At 38.5% G+C, this 13,558-nt stretch overlaps 1 protein-coding gene across 1 annotated transcript in view; it reads left to right on the top strand.

Moving 5' to 3' along the window:
- Rnf17 (ring finger protein 17) overlaps positions 1–13,558 on the top strand; it is a 116,697-nt gene that overhangs the window by 39,137 nt on the left and 64,002 nt on the right. The window contains exons 8-10 of the mRNA XM_027390516.2: positions 853–929; positions 1,131–1,205; positions 5,416–5,720. Coding sequence (XP_027246317.1) covers positions 853–929; positions 1,131–1,205; positions 5,416–5,720 — 457 coding nt within the window. The remainder of the gene's footprint in view (positions 1–852; positions 930–1,130; positions 1,206–5,415; positions 5,721–13,558) is intronic.

Raw genomic sequence — 13,558 nt, forward strand, 5'->3', positions numbered from 1 at the left:
GCTTCAGCTGGTGACAGGCAGAGCTAGTGCTCTCATTCTCATGACCCTGGGGCCAGCTCTCTCACCTATCTTGACTTAAATTTTTAATTCAAGATCCCATTTCTCCTGTCTCCTTATATCTTCAGACTATACAAATCAGGAAAAAGTTGCTTCATTCATCTCTTGTCTTATAATCTTGTGCCTAGAGAGAAAAGTTGTGCAAAATAGTAGTGTCTTTCTTATAGCACACATTAGCAGGACAAGATTAACAATCCTCTTTGCTAACTCTGCTTCATACTCTAAGAGGGGGAATCTACTCTGTTAACCTTTGTGTTCTCAGAGTCTTATTTCCCCTAAACAAACAAATGCAAATGATATACTGAGGTACAGAATTGATTTATCATCTCTAGAATCTCTAACTTAAAGTGAGAATTTGCCAGTGTCTTGTTCCTGATTCTCCCCTAACTGTAATTCTAAAAATAGTATGTTTACATGCATGGTTTTGAAAACAAAGACATAAAACATGGTCTTTATTATGGCAGATTTAGTTAGGAAGATGAGGCAAGAATAGGAAGTATTGACAATAAATAGCACTGGTACATAATGAATCTGACCAGAATGTTCTGTATCTGGGGAGTTACATTCTAATTCCTTGTTGGTGGTGTCTGTTAATATGTCTCTAAACAACTTTAAACTCCTTTAGAAGATGTTGTAAACATTGATTTCTGGAATTTACTTTGGGAGCTCAAAAAAATAGCCTTGAATGTATCAGCTGAATACCTAAAAGATCATTTTCCTTCTAAAATCTTCTTTTTAACAATGTTTTCATAAAAGAAAGTTCACACATGAAGGATACTTCTCTCTTGATTCCAGATTATCCGGACCTTGAAGTTAACGTTTGAAAGTGAATTGTCACAAGTTAATTCCATAATTCCAAGGAACCCTCCAAGGTGAGTAAGTCATGATTTAGGAGACCATACCAAGAGTTATTAAATAGCAAGTGATTATAATTTGAAATTTTGGGTCATACATGCTTCCTAAGGTAACAACCAAATTAAAATAATTGTAATTTATGATAAATTATTTAAATGAACTATTGTATAGAGAAGTAACATTTTTAAGAACATTTATTCATGTACTAAATTTTTTAGGTTGAATATCAACTGCAGTGAGATTGTCTGCATGTTCAACAGTATGGGAAAGATTGAATTTGAGGGTTCGACAAAGTAAGTGTTTTTAAGAATGGCAAAATGCTGTTAGTATCTGATAGTGCCTAAGTCTAAGAGACAAATGAATGTTTAATTCAAGAACTAAAAATTATCTAAAAAGCTGCATTTCTAAAGTTAATTTCTATTTGTAGTGTTTTTTGAAAGACCTGGAAGAGATTAGTATTAGTGATTTATATGTTGAAGCTCTTTGAATTCATTCAGTCAACAAACATTGAACACTGATTTTTTGTGCTAGACCCCAACATTCTATAAGATAGTGAGATAAATAGAGAAATTACATTGCATAAAATAGAAATAAAAAATAAAATGCATTAATGGTTGTGGTAGTAGATGTAGACAGTAGAGCTGTTGCAAAGGAATGGAATGATTATTTCTTCTTGGGACAACAGAGAACTTGGAAAGGGATTTTATTTCATTTGTTGTGAAAAATGAGTGGCAAGTAGAAAGGAGAACAAATGGAAAGTAAGTGTCTGAGCAGCATATAGGCAGTAAACTATCATGCCACATAGAAAATCTGTTACAGTTCCATTCTATGTATATATAGAAGCTAAACCTAAAGACCGTGCTGCTGTGTGACAACATTTAAACTTCATTTTTTATTTACTAGTTGTTCAGTATGATAGCTACCAACCAGGTGTTGCTTAAATTAAGCACAAGTTAATTGAGGCTAAATAAAATGACAAATTAACTTCTTTGGTTTCATAATCCAAATCACTTAGTTGTCACGTCTTCGTACACTCATGCTGCTGTAACAAAAATGCCTGAATAGAATGTTTTTTTCCTCAGTCTAGAGGCTGGAAAATTCAAAATCAGGACACTGACAAGTTCATTGTCTGATGAGAATCCTGGTCTCTGCTTCCAAGATGGCAACTTACTAGCATGCATAAGGCCCTTGATTCAAATCTTAGTGCAAAGGGGGTTGGATACCTTCAGTATTGCTGGCTTCACAGGATAGAAAAAATGGAATGGACAAAATAGGGACAAATGTTGTAGCATCATTTGACAGAACAATCAAGGGCTCAAGATAGTTCTTTCCATTTTGTTATTTTGGGGTATTTTGTGACAGATTTCTGTCTGTCCTGGCCTTGAACTTATTGTATGAGCTTGCAGCGATTCCCTCTGCCTCAGCCTCCCTTAGTATGCATTGCTATACCTGGTATTTCCATCCATTTTAAAGGGTATAACTCAAAGTCTAGCAAGATGGTTTAACCAGTAAAGGTGCTTCCACCAAATCCGATGATTTGAGTTCAGTTCCCTAGAATGCACATAGTAGGAGATAACTGATTCCCACAAGTTTTCTCTGACCTCCACACATACTATGGCACATACACTCCTACACGTGTATACATGCCATGGTACATGAACTCATGCACACTTGTACAGATAATAAGCAAATGTAACATATAATGTCATTCAAGTGAGTAGAGTCTTGGGTCTACCAGCATGGAGATTGTTTCAGCATTATCTCACTACCACCAGCATGAAGATTGTTTTAAGATGAGTTTTAAAGCCAACTCTCAAATCATAGCACTTTTAGTTCAATATATTTCTGCTATCACTAACCATTCTGTTGGATGATAAAAACCACTCAAGGATTTTAAACATGAAAACAACAATAGTTAGATTGCATTTTTATTTTTTCATTATTTTTGTGTATGCTTCTGGGTATGTGCATATGAGTGCAAGTGCCTATGGAGGCCAGAAGAGGACATCTGATCTCCTGGAACTGAAGTAACAGATGACTGTGAGCTACCTGATGTGGGTGTTGGGAACTAAGCAGAGGTCCTCTGCAAAAGTAGTAGGTGCTCTTAACTGCAGAACCATCTCTCTTAGATTATTACATTTTAAAAAGTTAACTCTGGCTAGGTGTGTATACCTTTAATCACAGGACTAAGGTAGCTGAGGCAATCAGAACTATGTGAATTTAAGGCCAGCTTGATCTACCTAACAAGTGCCAGGCCAGCCAGAGCTACATAGTGGGATAATCTGTCTCAAAAGAAGGAAATAGCTGGTGTTGGTGGCTCACATCTTTAATCCCAGCACTCGGAAGGCAGAGGCAGGTGGATCTCTGTGAGTTCGAGGCCAGCCTGGTCTACAGAGTGAGTTCCAGGACAGCCTCCAAAGCCACAGAGAAACTCTGTCTCGAAAAACAAAAAAAGTGTTTTGCACATACACATACACGTAGTGAATACAGGAACAAAAATAAATTGAGAAGGGGAATTGTTACGACATCAGGGAATAGTGGATATGTTCGCTGTCTATTTATTGGCCATCTGAGGAGAAAGGTAGGGGAACACTTGAGTAAATGTGCTAAAGTTTAAGGCAAGATCTTGGATTTGATTTAGGTTATTTATATTGGTCTCTTTTTCAAATACCCAAACAGAAGTGAGGAACCAAATTATCAGGAGTTTGGCTGTTTGCAACTTTGTTTAGCATAATAATGAATCAGTGTCCTGGATAGACTTATTGTCAGCTTGACACAATCTAGAGTCATTGCCTGCACGGGCTGAGGGCATGTCTATGAGACATAGTCTTGATTATTAATGGATGTAGAAGGGCCCAGCCCACTAGGTTTCACCATTTCTAGTCTAGTGGTCCTGGGTTGTATGAAAAAGATAGTTAAGAATGAGCCTACAAGCAGGTTGCTCTGACTTCTCTCAGTAATAGACTGACCTGGAAGTAAAGGCCAAACAAATCCTTTTCTCCTCAAGTTGCCTTTGGTCAGAGTGTTTTATCACAGCAACAAGAAAGGAAACTAACACAAATGGCGTCAGACTGAGATAGCCTATTCTCTTTGTGAAAATAAATATGGTGCATGGAGAGAGAATGAAGGCAAACAAAAAAAGTGTGGTGTTGTATAAGGAGAGATTAATGAGACTAGAGCTGGTTAACCTAAAAGTTGAGTAAAGTCTGATACGAATAACTATGGAAAGATCTTTACTATATAAGGTTTACACAGGCCTTTCAGAAGGGCCCTCTGTTCAGCTTAGATTAATTTTCCCTACTGTCAAATGCTTACCTTTGTTGAAAGGGGCAGATAAACATGTGTTGTTAACTCAGTTGCCTTTCTCTATTTGGAAATTGACTCACTAGTAATTTGTGAAGAAATAAAATCCATCATGAGCTAACTAAAATATAATTTTTATGAACTCATTCTCTTGCATTTTAAAATTTCTAATTATAAATTTGATAGCCTAAAAGTGTCTGGATATGAAAAGAAGGCAGAAAATAGGAGGTATGACTGAGGAGATAGCTTAGTCAGTCAAGTGCTACTGTGCAGGCTTACCAGGCAAAACTTGAGTTCAGATCTCAGCACCTATGTAAAAAGCTGGGCACTGTGGACAGTCCCTGGAACTTCTGGATTCAGGTTCTGTGAGAAAGCTTGTCTCAACAAATAAATAAGATGGAGAGCAGATACCAGATATAAATCTCTAGCTTCCACACACATCTGTGGTACACACATGCGTGCATGCATGCATGAGTCAGCACACACACAAGCTAAATAAATATACCATACTCAGAAGATTCAGGTAATGTAACTATGAGCCTGGTGGAAGCTTCTTAAGATTTGTACTCACATTCTTTTCTATACTTATCTTTAAGATGACAAAGTAAGAAAGAATCTTAGTATAATTTAAATGAAACCCTTAAGCCAAATCAAAATGACTTCTTTGGAAAACCTATATTTTAGGATCAGATTATTATGATATTACTGAAGTTTCCCTCCATTTTTTAGTGATTGTACATATGTCTTCTTGACTCTTTAAAACCCTAAAGCTAGCCAAGTGTGCTGGCACACACCTGTAATCTCCGAACTTGGTAGGCTGAGGCAGAAGGGCCATGAGTTAGAGACCAGGCAAATCCCAAGCCAATCTGAACCACTTAGAGAGACCCTGCCTCAAACAAAACAACAAAACAGAACAATCAATCCCAAAGGTTGCTTGGGGCTTTGACTAGGCAGTTTCTTTGGGAGCTTGAAATGGTTAAGAGTTTCTTTAGGGCCATGATTGTGTTCTAAAACTAGATTGTGGCAAGATTATGCAACTCTTTAAGGTTACCAAAAGTCATTGAATTGTATGGCATAATTCTGTATCAATAAAGCTGTTTACGAATTGATCTTTTGGTGTGTGTCACATCAGCAATCAAATGGGAAAGGAGTAGCGTGAAGGTCAGGATTAAAGTAGTCCTGCTGTGTATTTTTAAACAGATGTTACCCTCAAGAAAATGAAGTTGGGCAGAATGTCCAAAAGAAATTTAATAATAAAAAGGAACTTTGTTGTGATGCGTACTCATCACTAGACAAGAAAAGGGTAGACGCAACTGTCCTGGCTGGTGAAGCACCTGTACCTCCTTTGCAACCAGAGACCCCTGACAAGCATTTAGAAGGGAAAAGCAAGCAGCCACAGAAAGAGATGGCTGTAGTGACGTCTCCCAAGACTATTGCTGTGCTGCCTCAACTGGGATCTAGTCCTGATGTGATAATTGAAGAAATTATTGAGGAAAACCTAGAATGTGAGTAAAAATAGAAATGGGAGGATCTGTTATCTGTAGTTAAAAAGAATTGCTGTCTTTTGTTCATGTCTTAATATATACATACTGCTCTAATTGTGTACCTCATAGCCTCATCATAAGTTAGAATCTACTGATTCCATACACCTACCTTCACATATTCCAAAGCTGGGAATTTTTGTTTTTTAGCTTTTTTATTTATTTATATTCGGTTTGGGGGTGCTAAGGGGGTCTCACACTGTAATGCAGTCTGACCTAGAATTTACTATGTAGCTCAGGCTAGGCTACTATTTAAAGCAAACCTCCTGCCTTAGTGACTTGAGTGCTGGGATTACTGGCATGAACCACCATGCCTAGTTTGTTTTTTGAAGGCTGTATTGGCAAAGGCCTTTAACTCCAGCTATCAGAAAGCAGAGGCAGGCAGATCTCTGTAAATTTTATACTAGCCTGGTCTATATAGTGAGCTCAGGCCAGGCGGGGCTACACTGTGAGATGCTGTCTCAAACAAACCAAAAACAGACAGACAGATAGATTTGGGGCCTGAAAAGTTGGCTTAGCAATTAAAAGCCTTATTACTCTTGCAGAGGACAAGAGAACCTGGATTTGGTTTCTAGCACATACATGGTGGCTTACAAACATCTATAACTCCAGTTCCAGAGGATCTAACATCCTTTTCTGACCTCAGCAGGCACCAGGCACCAGACACCCACCATGTAGTACGAATAAATACACACAAGCAAAATACCAATACACATAAAAATAAAGTAAAAATTTTAAATCTAAGGAAAAAAAGAAAACTTCTGAGGTACAACTTTAATATTTGATTTACTTAAGGGAATTTGATATTTCCATGTTATATATTTAGCCTGGTACATATGATACACAAATAATAGTAGATGAAATTTGTGAATGCAGTATTATCATTCTGGTCTTAAATTAAGAATACCTCTTAAATCTTTGTTCTGAGATTTAATCTGGAGCTAAACTATTATAAATATAATTTTATAAAAACTAAATATTAATTAAATATGAAAATATTTTTAAACTTAAAAAAATTAAATAATATGTTGTTTTATTAGACTTACAGTGTTAGTATTCTGTCCATTCTTATGGTAGTGGAATACTACAATATGTGGTTTTACATTAACCATCTTCTTTTGTCAACTTTTAACACCACTGTCTATTTTATTGGTTGACTTTGCAGAAGTCTTTAATTGGAATTTATTTGAAATATTTTAATATAATTTTAAACACATAGAAAGGAGAGAAACAGAGATGGGGAGAAAGACATTTTTAAAGGGGACAGTAGTGCCCACGTGAGAAAGTGTAGGCTTCTCAACACAGACCCAAAAAAAGGGACGTTATCTTCTTCTAAATTATCATCATTGATGCTTGAATAACCTATCATTACTTTTCAGAAATCTTGCCAGCTGAGTGGTGGTGGCACACGCCTTTAATTCCAGCACTCTAGAGGCAATGGCAGGCGGATCTCTATGAGTTAGAGGTTAGCCTGGTGTACAAAGTGAGTTCCAGAACAGTCAGGGCTGTTACACAGAGAAACTCTGTCTCGAAAAAACCAAAAAGGAGAGAGAGAGAGAGAGGAGAGAGAAGAGAGAGAGAGAGAGAGAGAGAGAGAGGAGGAAAAAGGAGGAGAAAGAGGAGGAGGAGGAGGAGGAGGAAGGGGAGGAGGAGGAGGAGGAGGAGGAGGAAGAAAAGAAATCTTGCCATTCTAGTATTTTACCAATTGAATCGCACTTTTTTGACACTAGGTCTGGTCACTGTCAACATTAACAAAATTCCTAAAATTGTCCTTTTTATTTTGATAAAGCATGCTTCACAGATGATCCTATGGAGACTCCTGGATACCAAAAAATGCCTCCTCAGAAAGAGCCATCTGCTCCTGTTGGATCAAAAGCGGGTATGCTAACAACTGTCCACTCTTGATGGAGTGGCATTTCTAAAATGTAGGGTACACAAAGAGCATTTTACCACCTGAATCTATTTTCCTTTTAGTGTTACAAGTTTTTACTACCTGGAAAAGCAATTTAAAATTGGTAATGTTTCTCACTACTATAACCTCTAGTTACAGTTACTTTGGTTCTTCAAAATTTTGTCTGTTTTTAAATTTATGAGGCAAAGTAATACGTTTCCATATGACATTTTCATACATGTGTCATTAAACTTTGTTCTCATTTTTCATCTCCTGCTTCTTTTTTCCTTCCTTTTCTCAGTTGTCCCTCTTCAGCTTCCATGTCACGTGTGCTCCATTACATCCTCTTTTCCTCTTCTTGAACTCTACACACACAAAGACACACAGATTTTGAAAATAAGAGAAAATATACAATGTCTTTCTTCCTGAATCTGCCTATTTCACTTGACATGATTTCCAGTTCCATCCATTTTCCTCCAAATGTCATGATTTCATTTTTTCATAACAGCTGACTAAAATTCCATTGTGTATATATTGCATTGAATCTTGTGTTAATTACTTTTCTCAATAATATGACAGAATACCTGATAAAAGTAACTTAAAGATCTATTTGGGCTTATGGTTAAGATACAGTCTGTGATGATGTAGAAGGCATGACAGCAGAAATCTGAGGTGGCTGGTTGCGTTCTGCCTGCGGTCAGAAAGAGGGGCAACGAATACCTTTGCTCTGCTCACTTTCTCCTTTTATTTCAGTCCAGCCCTGGGATAGTGCCACTCATATTTAAGGTTGGTCTTCTCTCAGTAAAACCTCTCTGGAACTGCATGAAAAATATTCAGAGGTTTGTCTTGTCAGTGGTTCAAAATCTTGTCATAGTGATTTTCAAGATTAACCATCACAAAATTAACCACCCTCTGTCAACTTGACAAAATAACACCCTTGGCCTCTAAAGTATTGTGCTCATCTTACAATGCAATTAGTTCATCTGTAAAAGTCAACGTTAGTATTTAACATCCCCAAAACTGTTCAAAAGTTCATTTTCTTCTGGGAGTATATTAATACTGTGAGACTGTAAAAATTTTTTAAAAGGCAAATACTTTCAATATACATTAGTCACAGTGTAAGCATTCCTGTTCTAAAAGTAAGGTACGTGAGCATAGTGCGGTGGTTAGTTCTTTGTTTTGTTTTTGTTTTTGTTTGGTCAGCTTGTCTTGAGCAAGACTCATCCAAGAGAGGGAAATGAGAAAGGGAAACTTAACTATCAGATTGGCTTGTGGGCAAGTCTGTGGGGCATTTTCTTGATGACTGATGCAGAGAACCCAGCCAGTCCAGTGTGGTTGTCACTATGAACAAGTGCTTCTAGGTTATATGAAACGCAGAGTGAGAGAACCATGGAAAACAAACCAGTAAGCTGTGCTCCTCCATGGAGTTTGTTTTGATTTCTGCTTCCAGGTTCTAGCCTAGAGTTCCTATTCTGACTGCCCTCCATGATGGATTGTAAACTATGAGATGAAATAAACTCTTCTGTGAGGTTTATCACAAAAACAGAAGTAAGACTAAGGCATGTAGCAAGGAAAGATTAGACTGATGCAAGACTAAAACCATGTAGGGCAAACACCAAATGCTGTAGCACTGTGCCCAGCACCTGGAGCTTGTAATAGATTGGATGCAGCAGAAGGATGGATCCTGGTTTCGAATCCATTAGTCTGTGTCTTTTTATTGGGAAATTGAGACCGTTGTTATTAAGAAATATCAATGACCAGTGATCCTTGATTCCTCTTTGTTGTTGGGGGTGGTGGTAGTGGTGGTGGTGGTGCAGGGTGTGTGTGTATGTGAGTGTTTCCCTTCTTTTGATTTTTGCTGATCTGAGATTATTTATTCTCTGTGTTTTTACAATTATAGTTAACCTTATTTTGAAGTTTTCCTTCTGGTACCTTCTATAGTGCTGTTTGTAGATAAATATTGATTAAATTTGGCTTTATCATAGAATTTCTTATTTTTTTCCATCTACGGTGTTTGAAAGTTTTGTTGGACTGGCATCTGTGCTGTGGTCTCTTAGAGTCTGCAGCACATCTGTCCAGGTCCTTCTGTCTTTTAGAGTCTCCATTGAGAAGTCAGGCGTAATTCTAATTGGTTTGCCTTTATAAACTACTTGATCTTTTCCCCTTGCAGCTTTTAATATTCTTTGTTCTGTACATTTAGTATTTTGATTATTATGTGGTGAGGATACTTTTTTTTTTGGTCCAGTCTATTTGGTATTCGGTATGATTCTTGTACCTTTAAACACATCTCCTGTAGGTTAGGAAATTTTTCTTCTGTGATTTTGTTGAAAATATTTTCTAGGCCATTGAGCTCTGTTTCTTCTTCCACTATTCCTATTATTCTTTTTTTTGGGGGGGGGGGTGTTGAGACAGGGTTTCTCTGTGGCTTTGGAGGCTGTCCTGGAACTAGCTCTTGTAGACCAGCCTGGTCTGGAGCTCATACAGATCCGCCTGCCTCTGACTCCCAAGTGCTGGGATTAAAGATGTGTGCCACCACTGCCGGGCTACGCAGGTGGTTTTAAGGTCTTTTTCTTGTGCTTCAGCTATGTTAGAATACTCATTGCCTTCTGCAGTAGCATTGCTGGGCTCTAGTGGAGTCATTTTGTCCTGGCTGTTATTGATTGTGTTTTTACACTTGCATCTAAGCATCTAGGATTGGAATGATTATAGGTCTAGGTGCTGATATCTGGTTTTGTCTTTCTTGGGTGGATGTTTTGTTCCTTGGGCTTTGATTCCTCTCTAGATTTTTGGAGAGTGTGATATCTGTGTGTTACCTGGTGGGAAATTTTCTGTGGACCTGGTGGGTGTGGCCACTGGGGATTCTATCTAGGTAAAATGTGTTTCTGGTTATTGGGAACTGACACTTAGGAATGGGGATGGGCTAGGGAGTCTGAAGGAGAGCAGAGTGTTCCACCAGGACCTGCTTATTTAGTCTCTCTGAGATGGGGGTAGAGAGTGAGAGAGGTTATCCCAGAAGGTCTGCTGTAGAGCTGGGGATGAGACTGGGGAATTGCATCTGGAGGAACAAAATGAGAGGGAAGATCTACAGACAGCCTGCCTGTTTCCCTGTCAGGAGTGGCCTGTGGGTTACGAGGGAGTGCCTGCTGGATTTGGGAGCTGGAAAGTCTGGAAAGCTGGAAAGTGGGTGGTGGCCACACCCACCAGGTCCACAGAAAATTTCCCACCTGTGGGATCCACAGGAGGTGGGAGCAGAGAGGAAGGCTGCAGCAAGTGCTCTGTTGCAGAGATAGGGATGAGACTGGGGTTTGGATATGGAGCAGAAAATACTTGCTTCCCTGGCAGGAGTAGCCTGTGTTTGGGAGTTTAGTGGTGGAATATTTGTGGCATCCTTAGCAGATGGAGTAGGGGTGCAGAGAAAGCCACTGTAGGTGTCCTGTTGCAAAACTGGGAGTGAAATTGAGGGCTTGGGTCTGGAGGAGCACAGGGAGAGGTGAAGATCTGTAGTCCACCTACCCTATTCACTGGCCCTTTTCTTATTCTTTAAAAGCTAGAGCCTTCAATGAGTAATGTTTTACACTCAAGGTACCTTTCTATTGTCCTAGAACAAAGGGTGTGGTTCCTTTTTAATTGTACCTATGCCTTTAATAATTATAGCCTTATTAACAGCAACTTTAAACTTGCCTCTGCTCCTTTCCTCACCTAGCTGCACATTTGTCACATCCTTCTGCTCTCTCGTGATGGATGTGAATAAGAACAGTGAGAAGTACACAGAACACAGTTAAATGCTGTGTTGTCTTGAAATTCCTCCACCAAAAGAATTACTTCATTGCTTTGGGTACAATCTTACTCTGGTTTTTAGGACATAGATTCTTTGCTAGAAGAAATGGTCTGCAGCCTAAACCACAAGAGAATCTTTTTTTCACCCTCTAAAACCTTTACTGTCTGCCTTTCTGTCAGCATTCTGGTCTTGCACACTGCCAGCAGAATAATCCATTAACATTCTAGGGCTTCTTAACCATAACATCAAAAGTCTTCCTTATTCTTCTCACAAGCCACTTCTCAAACCCTATGCAGCACGTGGTCAGATTTATCATAACAGCATCCCCAATTCTCTGTGCCAGTTTTCTGTGTTAGTTAGTTTTATATTGCTTTTTCAAAATATTTGGCAAAAGCAACTTAAGGAAAAGGTTTATTTTAGCTCATAAGGGTCCCATGTATCATGGAAGACAAGACATAGTGGCAGGAATATGAAGCAGCTGGTCATGTTGCATCTGAAGTCAGAAAGCAGAAAGAAATGGATGCTTAGTGCTCTACACACTTTCCTTCTTATTCAACTCAGGACAGAATGGTGCCACCCTCACAATTATGGTGAGTCTTCTCTCTGTTAAACACTCTGGGAAATGCCCTCACAGCCATGTCTAGAAGTTTATCTCCTGGGTGGTTCTAAATCTCATCAGGTTGACAATTAAGATTAGCTATCACAAATCTGTAGATCTTGTTTAATAGTCAATTAGGTGTGCATGCCAATTTTATTGGCATATATTCATTATACATTGTGATGTGTTTCATAAAACATTTTCATATATCATATACTTTGACCATTATTTATTTCCCCACCCACTCCTTTCTTCCTTTTATCCCTTCTGATACCCTCCTTCATTTCCTCAGAGTGTCTTTTGCTTCTATTTTCATCACACACACACACACACACACACACACACACACACACACACACACACACAGAGAGAGAGAGAGAGAGAGAGAGAGAGAGAGAGAGAGAGAGAGATGTGTACACATGCACACACATACACACAATCTTTTAGGTTAATATTAACTTGCATCCATTTTCCTGTATACGATATAATTTAATTTTATGCTGAAAAAAGTTCTATACTAGATGAAGACACATTTATCCATTAGTATACCTAGGATAATTCCATAACTGCTCATTGTGAATAGTATACATAGAAGCTCAAGCTATGTTGGCTTGCATTCATTTGAGTATATTACTCAGGAATGGTGTAGCTGGGCCATGTGTTAGTTATATATAATAGGGCAATTTTAACAAGAATTCTGTCAAGCCATGTTCATAGGAAGTCTTCATACTCAATTGTCTTTTCCCCTCAGTATTCTAAAGTTGTAATTGTAGAGATTTTTTACTTATTTGCTACATTTATTCAAAAGTAATTTTAAAACTATTATGAATGGAATTTTTCTGATTTCTTTATAAGCAGGTTCATTATTTGTGTGTAGAATGGCTGCTGATTTTTATGGATTGATTTCTTTCCTTCTTTATAACCTTTTTATTTTTTTCTCTTAGTAATATAGCTGAAACTTCAAGAACTATATTGAATAAGAGCACAAAATCATGTTCCTGATTTTAGAAAAATTTTTCAGCTTTTTTTCCCATTTCATATGATGTTGGCTATATATGACCTCTATTATGTTAAAATACATTTCTCCTATTTCTGGCCTTTTCGGAGCTTTTATTGTGATATTGAACTTTCTTCAACAACTGATGGGAGCAGATACAGAGTTCCACAACCAAACATTAGGCAGAGCTCAGAGTCTTGCAGAAGAACGTGAGGAAGGATGGGAGGAATCAGAGGGGACAGGGCACCACAAGAGCACAGCCCATAGAATCAACTGACTGGGACTTGTGGGGCCTCACAGAAATCAGGAAGCCTGTAGGGCTCTGTCCTAGGTGCTCTGAATATATGTTATGGCTGAGTAGCTTGGTGTTCTTGTAGGACCCTTAACAGTGGGGGTCTGGGCTGTCTCTTTCTCTCATGCCTGCTTGTAGGACCCCTTTCCTCCTCCTCCTCCTCCTCCTCCTCCTCCTCCTCCTCCTCCTCCTCCTCCTCCTCCTCCTGGGTCACTTCATCCAGCCTGGATATAGTGGTATATGCTT

The sequence above is a fragment of the Cricetulus griseus genome (genome assembly GCF_003668045.3).
Source record: "Cricetulus griseus strain 17A/GY chromosome 1 unlocalized genomic scaffold, alternate assembly CriGri-PICRH-1.0 chr1_1, whole genome shotgun sequence".
Lineage (NCBI taxonomy): Eukaryota > Metazoa > Chordata > Mammalia > Rodentia > Cricetidae > Cricetulus > Cricetulus griseus.